The sequence below is a fragment of the Anser cygnoides genome, chromosome 11 (assembly GCF_040182565.1).
Source record: "Anser cygnoides isolate HZ-2024a breed goose chromosome 11, Taihu_goose_T2T_genome, whole genome shotgun sequence".
Classification (NCBI taxonomy): Eukaryota; Metazoa; Chordata; class Aves; order Anseriformes; family Anatidae; genus Anser; species Anser cygnoides.
Window position 1 is genome coordinate 17,422,409 of NC_089883.1, and position 17,968 is coordinate 17,440,376.

At 36.1% G+C, this 17,968-nt stretch overlaps 1 protein-coding gene across 3 annotated transcripts in view; it reads left to right on the plus strand.

The window, feature by feature from the left end:
* THSD4 (thrombospondin type 1 domain containing 4) overlaps positions 1 to 17,968 on the plus strand; it is a 299,851-nt gene that overhangs the window by 125,167 nt on the left and 156,716 nt on the right. For all 3 annotated transcript variants that reach the window (XM_013177461.3, XM_048060302.2, XM_048060303.2), the window contains exon 7: positions 4,484 to 4,620. In XM_013177461.3, coding sequence (XP_013032915.1) covers positions 4,484 to 4,620 — 137 coding nt within the window. The remainder of the gene's footprint in view (positions 1 to 4,483; positions 4,621 to 17,968) is intronic.

Sequence of the window (17,968 nt, forward strand, 5' to 3'; positions counted from 1 at the left end):
CCTGTGCGGCGGCGCCCCGGGTGGGGGTAAAAAGGGCTGGCGTCGCTGTGTGAGCGTGGGCCTGGCAGCCCGAGGGAGGGAGCGGGCTTGGCTTGGTTTTGCTTCCACATGCGCTGGTATTGACACCCCAAGAGGAGCCGTGGGGCCTCGGCCTGGAACGGCTCCCCAGGCCCTGCTGGAGCGCCAGCCGTGGGCTGTGGTGTGGTGACGTACGGTCCTGCCTGGTCCCCTTGGAAGATGCTTGGGTGGGGTGCACAGCTGAAGTTTTTTTCTCAGACCTATACACATATTGCATTTCAACAGAGTGTTTAGGGGAAATGAAATGTGTTGATACTTAATTGTGACTTTGTTTTGATCAATCAAAATACCCTTAGAGTAAAAGCAACCGCAGGTTCCTGTTGGGCTGCCCAAACTCATCTGTTCTTGCATTCATTATAGTTCCCTTGTATTTCTGTGTGAGAGTTTGGTGGATAGGATTTTAGAAATCCACTTTTCCTCTTCTCTAAGTTACACATACTTATCAGTATATACACAGTCTTAAAAAGCTCTGTGTGTATTTTAGTGCATCAGTGAATATGACATGAATTGCAAAGCAGGTTAGTTTATGCACTTAATGACTTTACTGCTGCTATGGCAGATTTCCAATATGAGGTGTGTGGAAGGTTAATAATTTCTAAACTGGTGCCTATGTACAGGGTTTCTATGTCCTGGTAGAAAACGTGAAAGAATTTATGGTGGAAAGTTTTCGCTGCAGTATCATCTTGGTGATGCAAAAGAAATGCAGTTTGTAATTAGTCTTGGGGTCTCAGTACCATTACCACAGAATTGGGAGGTGGAAGAACCACGCTGCGGTCCTGTTTTTGCTTGCTTGCCTTGCCTCTCTCTGTTCTTTGTGCAGAAAGGTGGAAGGTAAGTTTTGACACGAGACATGGGAAGGGCTCCCAGGTCTGCCAGATGAGACATGCCCAGGATAGCCCTGAAGTACTCAAGGCTAGTTTGGCAAGAACATTGTAAGAAATGTAGTGAGTTTTTCAGTTTAGATTATGTTCTCAGTCTGTAAAAAGAAATCCAGATGATATGTGTTACCAGGATTGTTTACTGAAGTACTATTCTCTTTCATTTAAGTCAATAATGAATATTTCTGGCAGACCTTTTGCAGTAGTGTTACATTTCACCAAAGTTGACTGTTTAATAAAGTAGTTTAAATGGATAAAGTGAGACTTTCCACAAAGACTTGGTTGTATTCAGGTAGGCCTGAGAATGAAAAGCAAAGACCAGAAATTAGGAAGACATGTGAAACAGTACCTGTATAGTGAGCTATCTCACTAACTGTGTCACACTTCCAAAAAGAGCCCATTTTGAGTGGAAGTGCATCTTGCTGCCAGCCGGCTTGGCAGGTCTTCAGCTTGTAGCCTTAGTCTATTCCCTGAGGTCAGATAGCTGCTTTTGTAAAGTCTGGGATCGTATGACATAGTACTAAAATACATTGCCTGTGTGGAATCAATCGCTTCACAGCTCATTGTTTAATTGACATTTAATGTACGGTTGCCAAGCCAATAGTGCAGTTTGACATGGAATTAAAAACACAAGAGCTGTGGCAAAATACTGGGTAGGAGAGGGTGTCAAGATACATAGAAGGTTAATTGGCAATGGAGTATTTTTTTACTAGTTTGGTGTCTTGTTTTACAAAGCAAGTTCTAAAATATGTTTGCTCTATTGCAATTTATGCATCGCAAATACACCGTTCCTATACAAAATGCCTCTCATTCAGTAGGAGCCATACACTTGAGCTCTCTTAGACATTCACAAATTTTGTAGATCTTTGAAATCTGGGAACATCATGTCAAAGTATTAGTAATTGATACATGGCTGACTGAGGCAGTGCCTTGGCTTTTCTCATCCAGAGAATCTGAGTTCTGAAGGCCAAGGTATTAGAGGATGAGTCTCTAACCCTTTGTTAAGGTTTGATTTTTATTTTTTTTATTTATTTTGACTGTTCAAAACCAGTGGTTCTTCTAATATATTTCGTTTGAGCTGGAACAGTTCCTAATTAAAAGACTGAAAGACAAAAGCTAAGAGATAAGCATCTCACTTTATAGAGCAAGTAAAATCAGCCTTAGCATCATTGGCAATATGCTAAATTAGCAATGTAGTACTCTAACATATCAAATTATCAAAAAAAGAAAAAAGAAAAGAAAAGAAAAGAAAAGAAAAGAAAAGAAAAGAAAAGAAAAGAAAAGAAAAGAAAAGAAAAGAAAAGAAAAGAAAAGAAAAGAAAAGAAAAGAAAAGAAAAGAAAAGAAAAGAAAAGAAAAGAAAAGAAAAGAAAAGAAAAGAAAAGAAAAGAAAAGGGAAGGGAAGGGAAGGGAAGAAAAGAAGGGAAGGGAAAAGAAAAGAAAAGAAAAGGAAAAAGAAAGTCCAGGGAAAAATTACATGGTTCAACATTTAACTTACTCAGCTTTCTAAGTAGCACAAGACTTCTGTCAGAGTCTAACAGGCAAACTGATAATTTAAATAATAAGTATTTTAAAGGATCAAAACCAAATGAGAGGCATTAGGAGGAGGAAGAGGACAGTAATGTGACTCTTCAGGATACTTGAACTACAGGGAAATAGCATTGAAAATATGGACATATAAGAAACCCTAAATGGTAGTTTGACTTGGTTTCAGGGAATGGAAAGATAAGAAAATGTATACTGCATAGATGCTGATTGATAGCTAATGCTACAGGTTGTAAAAATAGGACACTTTCAGAGACAGAAAAGGACAAGTTGATTTCAATTGTAATGGATCATTGAAGTTGGATTACATTCATATGAAAATTCTGAAAGTGATTGTGTGTGGAGCATCTGAGCTGATAAGAATAATACTCAGTTTATCATAACTGCCTGTTATACTTGGGAACTGGACTGCAGGAAATATCTCACTTTTTAATTTTATTTTATATGAGAATTAAATGAAGTCCTTGGAATGATAAGATAGTGAACCTGTGTTAACGAAGTAGCCAGTGGAAGAATGACCTACTTGAGCATAGTGTGCATACCATTCGCAAAAAGGAAAGCAGGCAAACAAGTCATTGACCTGTCTTCAAAATAGTAGAGGTTTTTGTGGATGTTAACAAAAGATTGTGAGACACAGTTGATGACATACATGAGCAGCAATTAAAGTTTAGTATATTTCTCATCACACAGCTGAAATTTCAAAATTGGTCTGCTGCACTAGTCCTATGTCCACATAAGGTGTAACTAAAGTTGAGCTGAAAGTTTGTTCCTCTTACAGAAGATAGGTTTTAAATATGTATGTGAAATTATTGCATGTATTTATTTTGGTTGATTGTCATGCTTTAGGTGAAGATACAAAAATATACTGTTAGTCAAGCAGAACGTCTTGGGAATATTACATATTAGCTAACTAAGGTATATAGCCTTCCTCTGACAGATGAAATTGCAGTGAATTTCGGTTACGCTGTAGTGTATGAGTTGAAGCTTTGTGAAGTCAGTGGAATTTTTTTTCTTTGATTATGGCAGCAAGGAAATTGTTGTTGTCAAAATAATTTTTTTGTACCTCACAGCCACCATGACTCTTAGTTGGAAAGAACCTGAAGGTATTGTTTTTTCAGTTGGCAAATATGGGTAATTAACTATATGCAACTTTAACATGACAGATAATTTGCAGTAGAATGACTACGCATATATTAACAAACTTGATAGCATCAGGTACATGGTGTGGTGGACTGATCTCTTTAAATAATAGCTTTTCATGGACGGTGACGACGGTTTCTTGTCTTCTGTGTTCTGCTCACCCAGAGTTCAGTGGTCTTGATTTCCTTCTGGCTCTTGTGTATCAACAGAGATCACTTAGATGTGTTGGTTCTGGAGGTTTTATTTGGGATGAGCTTTTGAACAATGATGTGTTTATATATTTTAAATCTCATAGAATTTTTGTTCTTTTAATTTTGTCTTGAACTAAGGAATAGTCACAAAAATGCAACTTTTAAAAATGAAGAGGAAAAGGATTCAGATTTTTTTTTTTTAATTTGCATCTATGTTGTTTTAAGCATTTCTTAATACAAAATATTAGTATATTTGTTTGAGGTAAACTAACCAGTTAGTAAGTACATGAGCCTAATTTGAGGCATATCTTTTTGATTACAGTGTAATTTTGCTAACATCTAGGTTTCATGAAATACCGTAATGTGTCATAATCACTGTATTGCGAGAAGACCAAATTTGGAAAGATTTTTCTAAAACTAAAGATTCTCTTGGTCATCTAGGAAAATATCTGTCTTTGAAAGCTGAGTTACAGGTTGAATTTTCATGAAGTATGTTTAAATGCTTATCATGGAGTTGCTTTCTTGTTCAGCATTCATTTAATACAGTGATTCACGTTGCGTTCTTACAAGCTGCAGCATTAGTTGTATATGCTTTTCTTTTTTAAAACTGATGCTGTGGCCTTTCTAACAGTTTTTTTTTCTTTTTCTCTAGTGAAGGGAAGTCAGAAGTGTGAGCTGAATTGCCGTGCCATAGGCTACCGATTCTACGTGAGACAAGCTGAAAAAGTGATAGATGGGACACCCTGTGACCAAAACGGAACTTCAATCTGCGTGGCAGGGCAGTGCAAGGTAAGGCTACCGTCTTTAGCAAATTGGCCTGTAGACTGTCTCTGCCATTCTTAACGTCTATAACAGGTTGATGCTTCACCTGTGGAATGATGTCTTCAACTTCTTTCTTAGGCTTTAGCAGATTTCAGAAATGCTAACTTCTATTATTACAGGTTTTATTTTCATACTATTTTTTCTGTCTACTGAGAGCAAACTATGGAATCCTGAAAGGCTTGATTCAGAAGGTGTTCTGGCCACAATTAAGGTGACTTTTGGTGAGCTTTTCCATATGTTTATCTTTAGTTCTTTTAGAAGAGATTCTATGGAAGAATCAAAATGAAAACATTGGAAACATAAATAAGAAAGAAATATAATATCTTTCTTTTAGTAAACTTCAGTGTGGAGGTATTTTTTTGAGTCTGCAACATAAACAGGTAACTGAATAACCAAATTATTTTGATGGCATTTTAGCTGGAGTTAGTTTTCTGTTTGGCCTGTGTTTGCCATTTTTGAGATTCAAGTCTTACTGGCTGTCCATTTACTCAGTAGTGATGTTCTCTTAGAATATACTGAAGTGAATGACAAACTTTCAAGGGTTCAGAAGGAGCTACTGCATTGACTTTTTGTAGCCTGCTGTCTGTCTTCCCTTTGTAATGAATAAATACACTGTTCTTTTTCTGCAAGATGGTAGCAATCTTAAAGACAATGCTATGGTCTTTGAAAAAATGTTTATTTGTAATTTTTGGTGAAGTAAGATTAGTGAAAATATGTATGACATAAATTGCCAGCAAGTGGCATTTGATGCTTGGATGATGTTTTCCATGTACATTGGCAAAAAAAGCAGAAGTGGGTCAGATGTGACTCACGAACTCAAATGGCAAAAGGTCAAGTTCAGTTTAAATAGTTGGTTTGCCAGAGGAAGTGTCTTATGACTACAGCCTTTTCTTAGGCACGTCTAAATTCCTCTTGTACACATTTGGACAATGCTGTGTATGTTTCTGTTCTCAGCAGCGCACGCAAAGCCATAGCTTTGACTTTCCTTTGTAGATCATAGATCTTTGTGAAGTTGATCATTCTTTAAAGTGTCTCCTGATCTCAAACCAAATCTGAAAGGGCCAGGACTTTTTCTTAATTACTGTTCTGATCCATGACTTGGAAAACTGAATAATAGGTATAGTATACCAGCTGTTTTCCAAGTACTGTGCAAATGAAAAAGTGTATACTGATACATTTGTGTTGGAGGTCTGGCTTAGCAAGGAAAGGCAGCGTGTTTGGCAACCTACTGGGAAATAGTGTTCTGAGTTTTGAAAATCAGGCATCGCGTGTATAGAGTGCCACTTCGTAAAGCTGCATAGAAGCAAACCATACACTATAAATGCTTACTGTGAGTATGTATCTTGGATTCATATAATCATCAAACAATTCAGGTTGGAAGGGACCTGTGGAGGTCATGTAGTTCATCACTCTACTCAGAACAGGGCCAGCTGTATGAGATAGCTGTCATGGCCTTTTCCAGGCTGAGTTTTGAACCTGGTTCAGTGTTAGAGCATCATCGTGGTGGAATCTTTTTCCTCATATTTGACTGAAATTCCCCATATTGCAACTTGTGCCCTTTGTCTGTCAACCTAGCACTGCTTACCTCTGAAAATAATCTTGCTCTGTGTGATCTGTTACACTCTCATTAAGTATAAACAGCAGTGAAATCTTCCATTAGCCTTTTCTTAAGGCTAGGGATCCCTAGGCTTTAGTCCCGTTTTCCCCCCTATGTTGTTGAAAATAGACCTAGAAATCAAAATCTCTGTGCCTATGTAAACTGTTCCTCAGTAATGCTTCATTAATTGGTGTAACCTAGAGAGTTGAAATAGAATCTGTTTTGTATTGGTGCTCAGTGCCTTAGAACCAACAAATTATTGTGAGCAAGCCAAGATAAAGCAGGTAAAGGCTCTCCATGTTTTATCCACTTTATTGTGGTTCTCGCTATGGCTATGCGCAATGAAAGAGTAAGCTAGGAAGAGCTGAGAGAGTTGACCAAGTCCTCGTATGCAGTAGTATTAACTGCACTTGTGCAGAAGTAAGCTGAACTTTGGAGGCTTCGGAAGACACATTTAGGTAAAATATTGAAAGGTTAGTATTTTTCTTCTGAAGAGGAACTTCAGTCACTAACGGGTCAAAACGTAAACGTAGAATCAAAAAAGAAAAAAAAGTACCTCATGCAAATATTTACAGGTTAAGAGAATTATTTAATTCTCATGTATGTATGTTTAAGTGCCTTATTAAGCAATATATGAGAGCTTCTATTCATAGATGCTTAATAGCCTCAGTTAAGTCCATGGTATAAAACCAAAAGCCACCCTTCAATCCGTAATGGAAGTTCACAGCAGTTGTGCATTCACAAGCCTCACATTATGTCGAGCATGTTGAGCTTTAAGAATTTGTCCTAAATTGAACATGACATTCTGTATGTGCCTGTGTAGTGAGTTATAGTTTGGTTGGATAAAATGCTGTATTTTAAACCTATTTATTATATTTCTAATCCAACCCCAATCTTAACATTTTTTTTCTTTTGACTTTGTGAGTTTATGGAAAGATTCTGATTCTATTCAGGATATTTTCTTCCTTCCTTCCTTTGCATAAACATCTCTTCATTGCATCTGCATTTGCAAGTCTTTGAAAAGTACAGAGGACAATGATTCTGTATGATCACTTAATATTTAGTGACACCATTCTACAAAACAATGAGCTTAAATACTTAATACTTAAATTGCTAAATGTGTTATCAAGAATAGCCTAATAGCCTAATCTGTTCTACAGTTCTGTGCTTTTTTTCCCCCCTCTGTTTTATTAGTGGAAAAATACTGTCAGGGTGTTATAGTTCCTCCCTTCCTTCTCTCTGGTATTTCTTCTAGCTTGTTATTTTTTGTATTTGTCCTATTTCTTTTATTCTCCTCCCATAGACATATATGGGTTTTGTTCATTTGCTGGTACTTATTTCAGTCCTAATCACATCATTGGCAGTTGCAGTTTAGGTGAGTGACCCTCAGGACATAAGTGTGAAGCAGCTCCATTTATCACTTGGGTCTGTAAATGTTTGTACAACAGGAGAACAAGAATGCGAGAATATATTTGGCTCTTTCCTTCATATCAGAAAGGAAAATCACGTTCAGTCTTTCTTGTGTTCCTTCAGAATGTCCTGTCACCAGCTCCAAAGTGAGGAGAATGGACTCCTAATTGTCCAGCTGAAATGACTTTCCCTCTATAGGATAGTGAAGTAATCACTGTCTATATTTTTTATTCTTTCTCCACAGACACAAACATTATATTGTGAAAAACATGCATAAGTTTTTGGCTTCCTTAGTATGGTAGCAAGTAAGATAAGCTTACCTCATCTTTAACGTGTAATGAGGAAGTAGATAGGAACAATCCTCTGGTACTCCGTTGCTTTCGCAAATACTGTACATCTGTTTGAAAGCACAGATGTTTTCTGGTTATTTTCAGTATACAATTTAAGCTCTGTCTTTCTGAAAAAACTTTGGTTGCAGGAGGCTGTTTCTGAGAGAAGTTGAAAGGTATCAAGAATTTATGCCAAATATGATGCTTTAAAGTAACTCAAATATTTTCTTAAGGTTCATATCTACATTGCACTGAAGGTACCAATCTTGTGGTGGTAATGGAATTCAAGTGGTCAAGGTCAAATTGGAACAAGGCTGTTTTGCTTCAAGGAGTTGACTAATTAACTTCTTTACAGGGACTGTGAAAGAAAAAAAGTATTTATTTTTTCAATAGACTATAAAAAGATTGAATGTACAGATCTGGCACACAAATTTCTCACATTGTCTGCATTAACAGGACTTCTGTTAGAGAACATTAGAGTTGTGGAACAGCAACTGCTACTGTGTTGTGATCCACAATCATTACTAATTCAGGACAAGTTCTTTAATCGTAATTAACTGTGATATTCAGGAGTAATACCCTTGAAAAAAAGAATAGGATGTAGTCCATTCACCTCTTTATACAAGGGCACAACTAAATCAAAGTTACAGCACAGGCCAGAAGCAAGCTTTCTGCTTTCAGGACTCAGTAAAGAGTTCTGTTTTTTCCCTTTTTTTTTTTTTTTTTTGGTCTCTGTTGACTGTTAATACTTGTCTTCCAGCAGTATTTATATTTCTTGAAATTCTTGAAATTCTTCCTGAATACTAGCAGTCTGACTTGCTACATCTATTGATAGGCTCCTGACTTTTTACACAACTTAGGGAAGGGGGAGCTCTCAAAATCTTGTTTCTCTGATCTAATTGAGGAAAGCAGGTGAAGTTTAAAGAAAATGGGAGCCATTACTATTTCTTTCAGGTTACTTTTATTAAAATTTTATTATGTGCCTTTCTATAAGTAAAAGAAAATGTTAATGAATTTCTAAGAAAACAGTTTGAAAAGTTTTGTGATCAGTTTCTATGTCATCTTGCAGTATGTACAGAGGATGCTCACTGATCACAGTTTCCCTAGAAACATTTGCTCTTGGCAAGAGATTTACCACGATTATAGAGTTACAAATCCAGGTTTTCAAGAATTTACAGATACTGCTGTATCCTCTTATATATAAGTTTGATATAAACATGATAGTCATATATAGGGAAAGATCATCAGCCACAATTTTGTGTATGATGCATTACGGATGTCACAGAGTACATTTAATGTGTAACAATGAAGTAAACTAGAGCTCATGAAGTAACTTGAGAATTCTTGTGTGTTCTACATGTAAAGAACTTGAAATCCCAACTTCATCCATTCAACCATGCAGTAGTTATGTTGAGAATTTGTGTGTAAACCATACTCTTATTTTTGTTTCAAACTTTTGAGTTAGTATTTGAGGGAGTATTGAGATACACGTCACATTAAAGGACAGTATACTATTACAGCTTCATGCTGCTTAGAAACACTATAATTATTAACTCACTCTTTTTATTTTATTTTATTTTATTTTCTGGTTCAGGAATAGGAAGTCAGTACAAAGTCTTCAGTGAAACTATTCAACAGTATGTTTGTGTTTGAGGGAAGTTGATAGAATAATGTCATATGAGATGTGCTTCATTCTTCCTCTTGAAAGTACTATACATTTCAGGATAGATTGATGTGTATTAAAATTAATTATTGTGTTTCCCTTGTGCCATATATCAAATTTTGCATTCCAAGTGATTTATTAATGCATAAGTCTGACAAAGAAAATGAGTATTATTGAATATGTTTCCTGTCTCCATGGACTCTGAGATTTTTTTTGTTCCACATGATCAGGAAGCACCAAACTATTTAAAATAAATAAAATAATTTTATTTATCATAGATATTATACACTGTTGAGCAAATATGAATGTAGCTGAAGGATGTAGTAGAGAACTAATTTAGGTTTTGGACTGTCATGCGTAAGAGAATTTTTTTTCTGAGAAGCTGTCAGTATTTACAGCTAACTGAAAATGTTTCTCAAGTAATGAAGCTTATTCAAATGTTTGTAATATGTAGCTTTTCCTTAATGCCACATTATCTTATTTTTAAAATCAGATAATTTGTGGTCTCTATCACCCTCTGTTGGACATCTTGCTTCATTACCAGAAACAATATCCTGTAAAAAAACATCTGTTGGTCCCCAGAAATACTGTTTCTGACTAGTATTTTCAGTTTACCTTCCTCTTTGAAACAAAAGGCAGAAAATATTGCTGTAGTAAAAATTACTGCTGGAAAAACAGAATAAAGAGTATGATAAAGACAGCTGTGCCTTCATCGGAAATAAAAATTAAACATGTATGAATTAAGGTGTTTCTCACTTGTTAATGATTTAAAATGTTACATAAGGCAACCACAAGTAACAGAAGTTCTCAGTATATAAAATGCAGTCATACCCATTATAATGAAAATTCGTTACACAGATGTTTATTAACAGCATTCAATACATTATTTCTTTTTCTGAATTGCTAACCTATATTAGATAGAATGGCCTTATAAAAAGGAAACAGTGCTTAATCTTAGCAGTCAAGCTACACTTCAGCATAACAGAAGAGATTTTAAAAATAGTAGCCTGTACAAAAGTCCATCTTAAAGCCTGGTTGTTGGGGCCATTGCAGAGTCATGCAGAGGGTTGGAACAATACTACCTGCTTGAGTACCTCTGAACAGCATCTCAGTACATATTTCCTTCTTTTTATAGAACACCTGTTTTTTACTTTTTGCTGTTCTTTTGTTCAGCTGGCCCCCAGAGATGGAAGTAAAGGCTTCCTAACTTGTCAAGTAGAAGAGGGATGTTAAAACTCGTTTTTCAGATGTGGTCCTTGTAACAAAACTTATGTGTATATTATTCTGATCAAATTATCCTTTTTTTTTCTTTTTTTTTTCCTTACTTTCTTACTTTTCTGCGATATTGCGATATCTGTCAAAAAGTATTTTAAGTACTGCAAAAAAGCTCACCCATTGTCTAAATGATCATGTACTTCCTGGTGTAGGCTAGCCTCTGAATTCTAATGAAACCAGAATTTTAAAGCAATTAAATATTTTTTTAAAGTAAAACTAGAGAAAATATGAATTACTTGATATTCTGCCCATGCAGAAACACAGAAGTATAACAGTGGTCCTGATCAGTTTTATGATTTCTGTTAAAAAAAAAAAAAAAAAAAAAAAGATCTCTATTGCACATCTGAGCAGTGTTCATTCTGATGAATTTTGGAGCCTTTTTTCATTTACCAACTTTCGCTTTTTTACAGAATTTATACTTAGTCTCACAGACAATAGGTGTTTATACATATGCCATACATATACATATGCCATATTTCAGTATATTGGGTATGTGTTATTTGTTTTAGTGGATTGTTTTAATACATTTAATACATTTGCTACTTCTGTCTTCACTCTAATTTTTTTCAGTGTTATTAAATTTGAGAACGTCTTTGAATGCAGTTTCTTCAATTTGCTATTCAGCCAGAAGTGTGGGCTTGCTTGCTTTGAGATGATTTTTCTGCTTGTTTTAAATCTTCTGGAGCCAGTGGGATGATCCTGCTCAGTAACTTAATTTTTGAAGAAAAATGGAAGTGGAATACTGAGGTGGTTTTAATAAATAAAGTGAAATGTCAATACAAATGCTGTTAATAATTTTGGACTTGACCATATTTTACTAAATTTACGTATATGGAGATATGTTGCGTGTGTGTGTTGCACATAACTAGGAGACTTCTGATGCAAGAAGTTGTTCTCAGTTCCGTGAAAGTTGTAAGCACTGACTTACTGTAATTTTGGAGAAAGAGTGAGGGTTATTTGTTACCTGTAAAGCAATTAATTGGCTTTGCAGAGATATTAGTTACCACGCAGTGGCGCACTTTACAAAAGTACTACTTAGTACTTCACGTAAAACTTGATTTGGGTGGGAATTCTAGGTATCTTCTGAAGGCATTTTTGTATTCAATTTTTCCTTGCGTTTTAGTTTTTTAATCTCCCAGTTATCTCCTGAAAAATACCTGAGTATTTTTCAAATGCCCATAGTAAGTAACTTCAGTAGCAAAATGACTGGCAATAGAGATTTTACTTGCCCTTTAAAAAATAATTTGCATCAGATGTTGAAATTCTTACAAACTTTATGCGAAGGTATCTTAAATTGGCTATAGGAAGCATAACAAAGTGTGCAATATCCCCATATAAAAACTTTGTTACTCAGGGAGTTCCCATTTGGAAGAACTCTGCCGATATGCACCAGTGTCCAGGTAGCAAAACTGTAGGCTGCATCCTTGCTTTGGTAGGGAACTCTTAATGACTGTAGGATCGGAGTAACAGATTAGAATGATGAGAACTATGTTCCTTCTGTAAGTTAGGGTTGTTCTCATAACTTGTAAGTGTTGTAATATAGAGTAGTCCTATAAGGCTATGACTGGGTATTCTTGTAAGGGTAAAGAATCTGTTTTCTGTAGGAATCTCAATTTGTGGAATGGTGATTGTTTACTCTGAGAAAAGGAGTCTAGGATGGATTTTATTTTATTTTTTGTTGGGCTTTCTTAAAGTTGGAGCCAGACTTACCCCCTTTCTCTATTCTCTGTTTAGTTTGTAATAATTTTTGTTTTCTTTCTTATTTTTTTTGGATTCTACCAATAGTAGCCAAGGACACACTGCTCTGAACTCAAGACCTTTTTAAAGGAATAGGTAAAGGAAACGGTAAATTCCGTGAGGCAAAAACAGCAGTATTGCCACATCTTTATTTAGTGTTGTTGTTATTTCTGTACACAGCCGCTGATGGAGGCTTTTTCTTTCAGGAAAAAATAGTTGATCTATAAAAGATACCATAAAAGTGGAGTAAAATATAGTTACAATAACAGATATAGAAAGTGCTTTCCTTCTCTGTGCCTTTTCGTATATACCATTGTGATTTCTTGGGTGTTGGAAATACGACTCTTCATTGCTTCTCTTCATAATGACTTATTAATGCCAAGCATTGCACTGGGAAACACCTGCCTGGCATTAATAAGGTGTTAATGGAAGAAACAGGTTCCTGGGAGCTATGAAATAACTCCTTTGCCAGTTTTTTCCTTCGTTTGCATAGTTTTCTGTTAAGTGTTTTACAGAGAGAGTGAGCAAGCCTCTGAAGTTTCTTGACCTCACTGTACAAAAAGTCTTTCTGCCTTCCTCCATTTGTAAAACAACACTATAAATTTTTTTGGTATATGATCTTCGGCCATGACCTGATTTCAGTTGCTTCTGATAACTAATATACAGCAGGTGTGACCACTGCATATAAAAAGTTTGGAAGGGATAACTTTAGTACTTTTGAACTGAGGTAAAACTGATGCGAAATCAGATGATGGGAAATTGTGAACAGCAAAGCATTCAAGTCAGATAAGATACAGTCATTCTTCTCCCCTTGTCTAACAACCTCTTGTCCTAAGAAAGACCTCATAATTCAAAGGACAGCGCTCCCAACTCTTAGGTGAAGCTGCTATCTGGATGTGCTGTGATGCAGTCTATAGTCTCCTTACAAATCACTCAGTAATAAAGATGTGATCTGGATCAGACATTGCTTATAATGACATTCAGTGTACTTATTCAGATCATATGATGCAGCATTTGTGCTAGTGCTGTTGTGTTTTGATCTTTTTTCATTTTTATGCCAGTTACAGTGGGACAAACTATACTTGATCACTTTAACTTAGAACAGTGTAGATACAGCATAAACCCTTCCGACGTAACCTTAAGCAGGTATGACATTTCTGACTAAATTTCACTTAATGAGAATGAATTCATGTAAAATTTGCATATTGTATTTGTGGACATAACATATTTTTGGTTCAATACTTGGAACCCTAAAGGAAGATTTCACTGTTTTCTTGAACTTTTGCCTAACAAGACTTGTGAAAAGGTACAGTATAGTTCAGTAACATTAAAAATTAGCTTACAGTTCTAAATACTGGAGAAAAATGTTATCACTGTATGTTAAAACATTCTAAAATGTTTTTAAATGGCTTTTAAATATTCTGCATAGCATATGGTTTGGAAAATGGCTGTTTTACTTCAGTTTGGAAGAAAAATATATGCAGAAGTACCCCATAGAATGGCTTATTCAAATTGTGATTATTTTTCTGCTCTACTTTGTGTCTCTGTTTCTTTTCCTGTCAGATGTGGTCAGTAATACTTAAACAATCTATCTGAAACAGCTTGAGACATAAAGAGGTAAAGGAGTCGTGTGTAGCTTTTAATTTGTTATTTCTGCAGTTCTTTAACAATGATTTTGCAGGTTGAGATGCCTTTCAAAAAAGACCAAGTGTAATTCTTAGTCTGCAGAGAACTCTTCTGTCTAACAGTGTCAGAAAATACATACTAGCTTTGAGCTTAATTGTATCACTGTAAGAGTCCTGAAAGTAAAAGGCTGTTATCTCCGAGTAAGTGACACAGGCAATCTTACTACATTAGAGACACTTTTCTCTCTTAGTTTCAAAACAATACATTTAAAAAAAATCCACAGCAAAACTCAAAAAAACAACAACAGAGTTTTAAGAATGCTGGAGATGCTAATGGACTAGAAAATACAAATATTGTATACTGTAGGGCTTTGTTGTTTTTTTCCTGATTAAACAGATCAGGCTACAAATGAAGATGGGTTTGTTTGTTAATCTGGCAGTATTTCCCAGGTTGAAATAATCAAATGATCCCTCCTGTGTGCTACTGACTGTATGTGTCTAGCACTGAGTCAAGAACTCTCTTCTTCAGTCCCTGATGTCAAGGCAACTGGCAATTCTAGCATCTGAAGAATAAACAAACCTTCTCGATAATTCCCTGCCAGCCATTTCTTTTCTTTTCCGATCTTTTAGACCTTTTATTCAGCTGTCTAGCATAGAGGATTTTTGTTTGGTTTTGTTTTTTAATAACAGTCCCTTCAGTTTTGACTTTTTCTGAAGTTTCTCTTCTTGAAGTTTTTGATATGTTAGTAATTCTAAGTACATCTTTTTGAGACCCAGAGCTGGCAATATTTGCTGGGTAGGAAGTAAAAGAGATGAACATGATTGTTTTGAGTTCACAGTACAAACAGCAGGGCATGCCATTTAGTAATCCTCACAGTAGAGTCATGTTCTGCACCAAAGATGCTTTTAAAGAAGCAAGATAAAATCCTGTACAACTTTTTGAGTGAGTACTTAAGAGATAATGTGCTATTATCAAAGGATGCTATCTGAAAGCATTTAGGAAGAAATAATCAGTGACACACCAGTCAGTTGTTCATAAACAAGTCTGAGCTCTTGACCATTGGTTTTGTTTCTGAATTACTATTCTTCTGCCATTATACAGAAATTAATTCTAAGGTAAAAATTTAAGGTGTAGGTAAAAATACAAAATAAATGTGATCTCAAATCCACTCCTCTTTCTCAGTTTCTTTCCAGAGTTTTCGTGGATATATTCTAACAAAAAAAGCTGTGATAACCTATAGAAAGATACCTTGTGCTGCATTCACAAAAGAGGCAAAATGATGAACGGTGTACTCTGTACAATGGCTGAGAAGGAAGTGATTGTTTCTTATGCAGGAACTGCAAATTTATGGTTAATGCCTTTTAAGTAAACAAGAGAACCAAATCTGTTTCATATTACCTTAAATCAGAATGACCAAAACATGGCAGTTCGGCAGTTCCCTTCCCTTCCTTTTCCCCCCCTACCCCCCCCAACCGCCCCCCCCCAAAAAACAAAACAACAACAAAAAACCAACAGAAAACCCCAACAACCATTTGAAATTCATTTGAAAGAGACAGGAAAGGGATTGTAAAAGAGAATCATGTAGTTAGTGCAAGACCCCTCTTCTGAGGTTAAATAGCCAAAGGAAACGAAGTCATTTAGCTTTTATTGCAAAGAAACAGGGCTGCAGGAGAAATACTGTTCTGTAACTCGGATGCAAGGGCTCTGTTTAACACCTGGACAAGTAAGCAATGGAGAGAAAGTTATTAAAAAGGGGATTGACTGCATAAATACTCATTCTCATTCTACTACATGGATCAAAACTTTGCAGTTATTCCTACGTTATGATACCATAGAAAAACTTATCTTCGTTCCAGAATTTGCTGATTCACTGGATTGTTTTTTATGTTAAAGATCAGAGCTTTAAAACTGTTTGACTTTCAATATATAATTATAGTGACGTGGTTGGGACTCCCAAAAAGGGCTTATAGGTTCCTCTCTGCTGGATGTGTAGAGATAGCACCTTGACAAGAAGCTCAGCATATGAGACCCCACGCGTAAAAGGGCAGGCATTTCGGTGTGTCGGTTTGTGTAAGGGAGGCTTGTCCTGGGTGCCACTGGTCAGATTGCTTGGAGAGGCTGCTGAAACGGCGAATGTGTTCTGCAGGAACTCCATGGAAGGAGTTGCTGTGCCAGAAAGTACACTGCTGCTGTGGTGCATTGGCACAAGATTCATCTCACTTGGTGAGCAGTATGCTGGAGGCAGTCTGTTTGCAGATTGGCAGGTAGAAATGTCCACATGGTTAATGGGGCCATGAAGTAGGGGGGAGGTCATTGTGCAAACACGTATATGCTGTTGCTGTGTGCAAGAAGAGGTAGCATGGGTAGATTTGAATTTACATAGTTTTCTTCTATGAACATAAGGGGGAGAAGGGGGAAGTGAGGGTTTATGAGGTTAGTGCCAAAAAAGTCATTGAAACAATAAATGGAATTAGTGTTTCATTGTTGTCTTGATTTTTTTCTTTTTCCTTTCTCTGTCAGTTTGAATCAACACTGTCTCCTGCGGTGTCTGCGGTGCAGAGATCAGCTGTTTTTGTTTGTTTGCAGGTGGATAACTGTGCTGGTTTGTGGCAGTGTCTCTGTGATAATGCATTGTTAGCAATTATGAAGTTGACTAGTGGTATTTCAGAACTCATCATCGAGACAGAGTTACTAAAGATACCATATGAAAGTGTATTTGTTGCTAACGTTCTGCTCATCTTTTACAGTATTAGTATACCAGATAGTGGCAAGTTAATACTAGCAGTATCTTAATTACTGTTACTAGCGATTAAGTTATTAATAAGGTGGAATTTTTACTGCAATTGAATCGTCAGAAATTTTAGAATTTAGGGGCTGCTGAAGTTAACTGCAAAACTACTAAGGAATTAGAGTAAGCTATCAGGAACCAGTACAAGAGAGGTCTTAATGAAAATAGGAAATTATTTAGAAAGTGATGACAGTGCACCAAAATGCTGTCTCAGCTAAGCTGTTTTATACTAAGGAGCCAAATGGTAAGTAAAGGCTTAATTTTGTTTCAAGAATTCTTGGGAACAAATTGAAAATAATAAGAACTGTAACAGTATATTCTAAAATATCTATTATTTAATCAGGAAACTGGAACGGCAATCTTGGAAATCTTTCTGGTCTGCAGGAAATTAAGTATTTAGGCTTTGTTTTCATTTAACTATATTATAATATTACTTCAGAGCCTGGAAAAGGTCCAGTATGTTTTTAGGCACTTTTAATAAAACACAAATTATGACTTTGGTACACTGGTTTGGACCAATTTGTCAACATAAATAAATAAACCCTTGGGAGGAAGGTATATAGACAGTAGTTTGGTATGTGCACATATTTTGCTTTTATGCAGGTACATGCATACAGATAGACACACACAGACCAGACATTATTGTGTTAAATGTTGAATGAAAGCCATTAAAAAAGTACTACCCTGTTAGGAATACAGGCATTAAATTTGCTGTAGTGTACGTGTAAAAGAAGAGACACTTGAAAAGCAGAAAACTTGAAGCCTAATCAGCATCTAGCAGAGAGAGTGTTGAAATTGCCAGGATATGTAGATTGGCTGGTCATGTGCCTCAGAGAGCTAGCGTGGGTTCAGATCTCTGTTCTAGCCAAACAAATAGGGCTGTTCTGCTG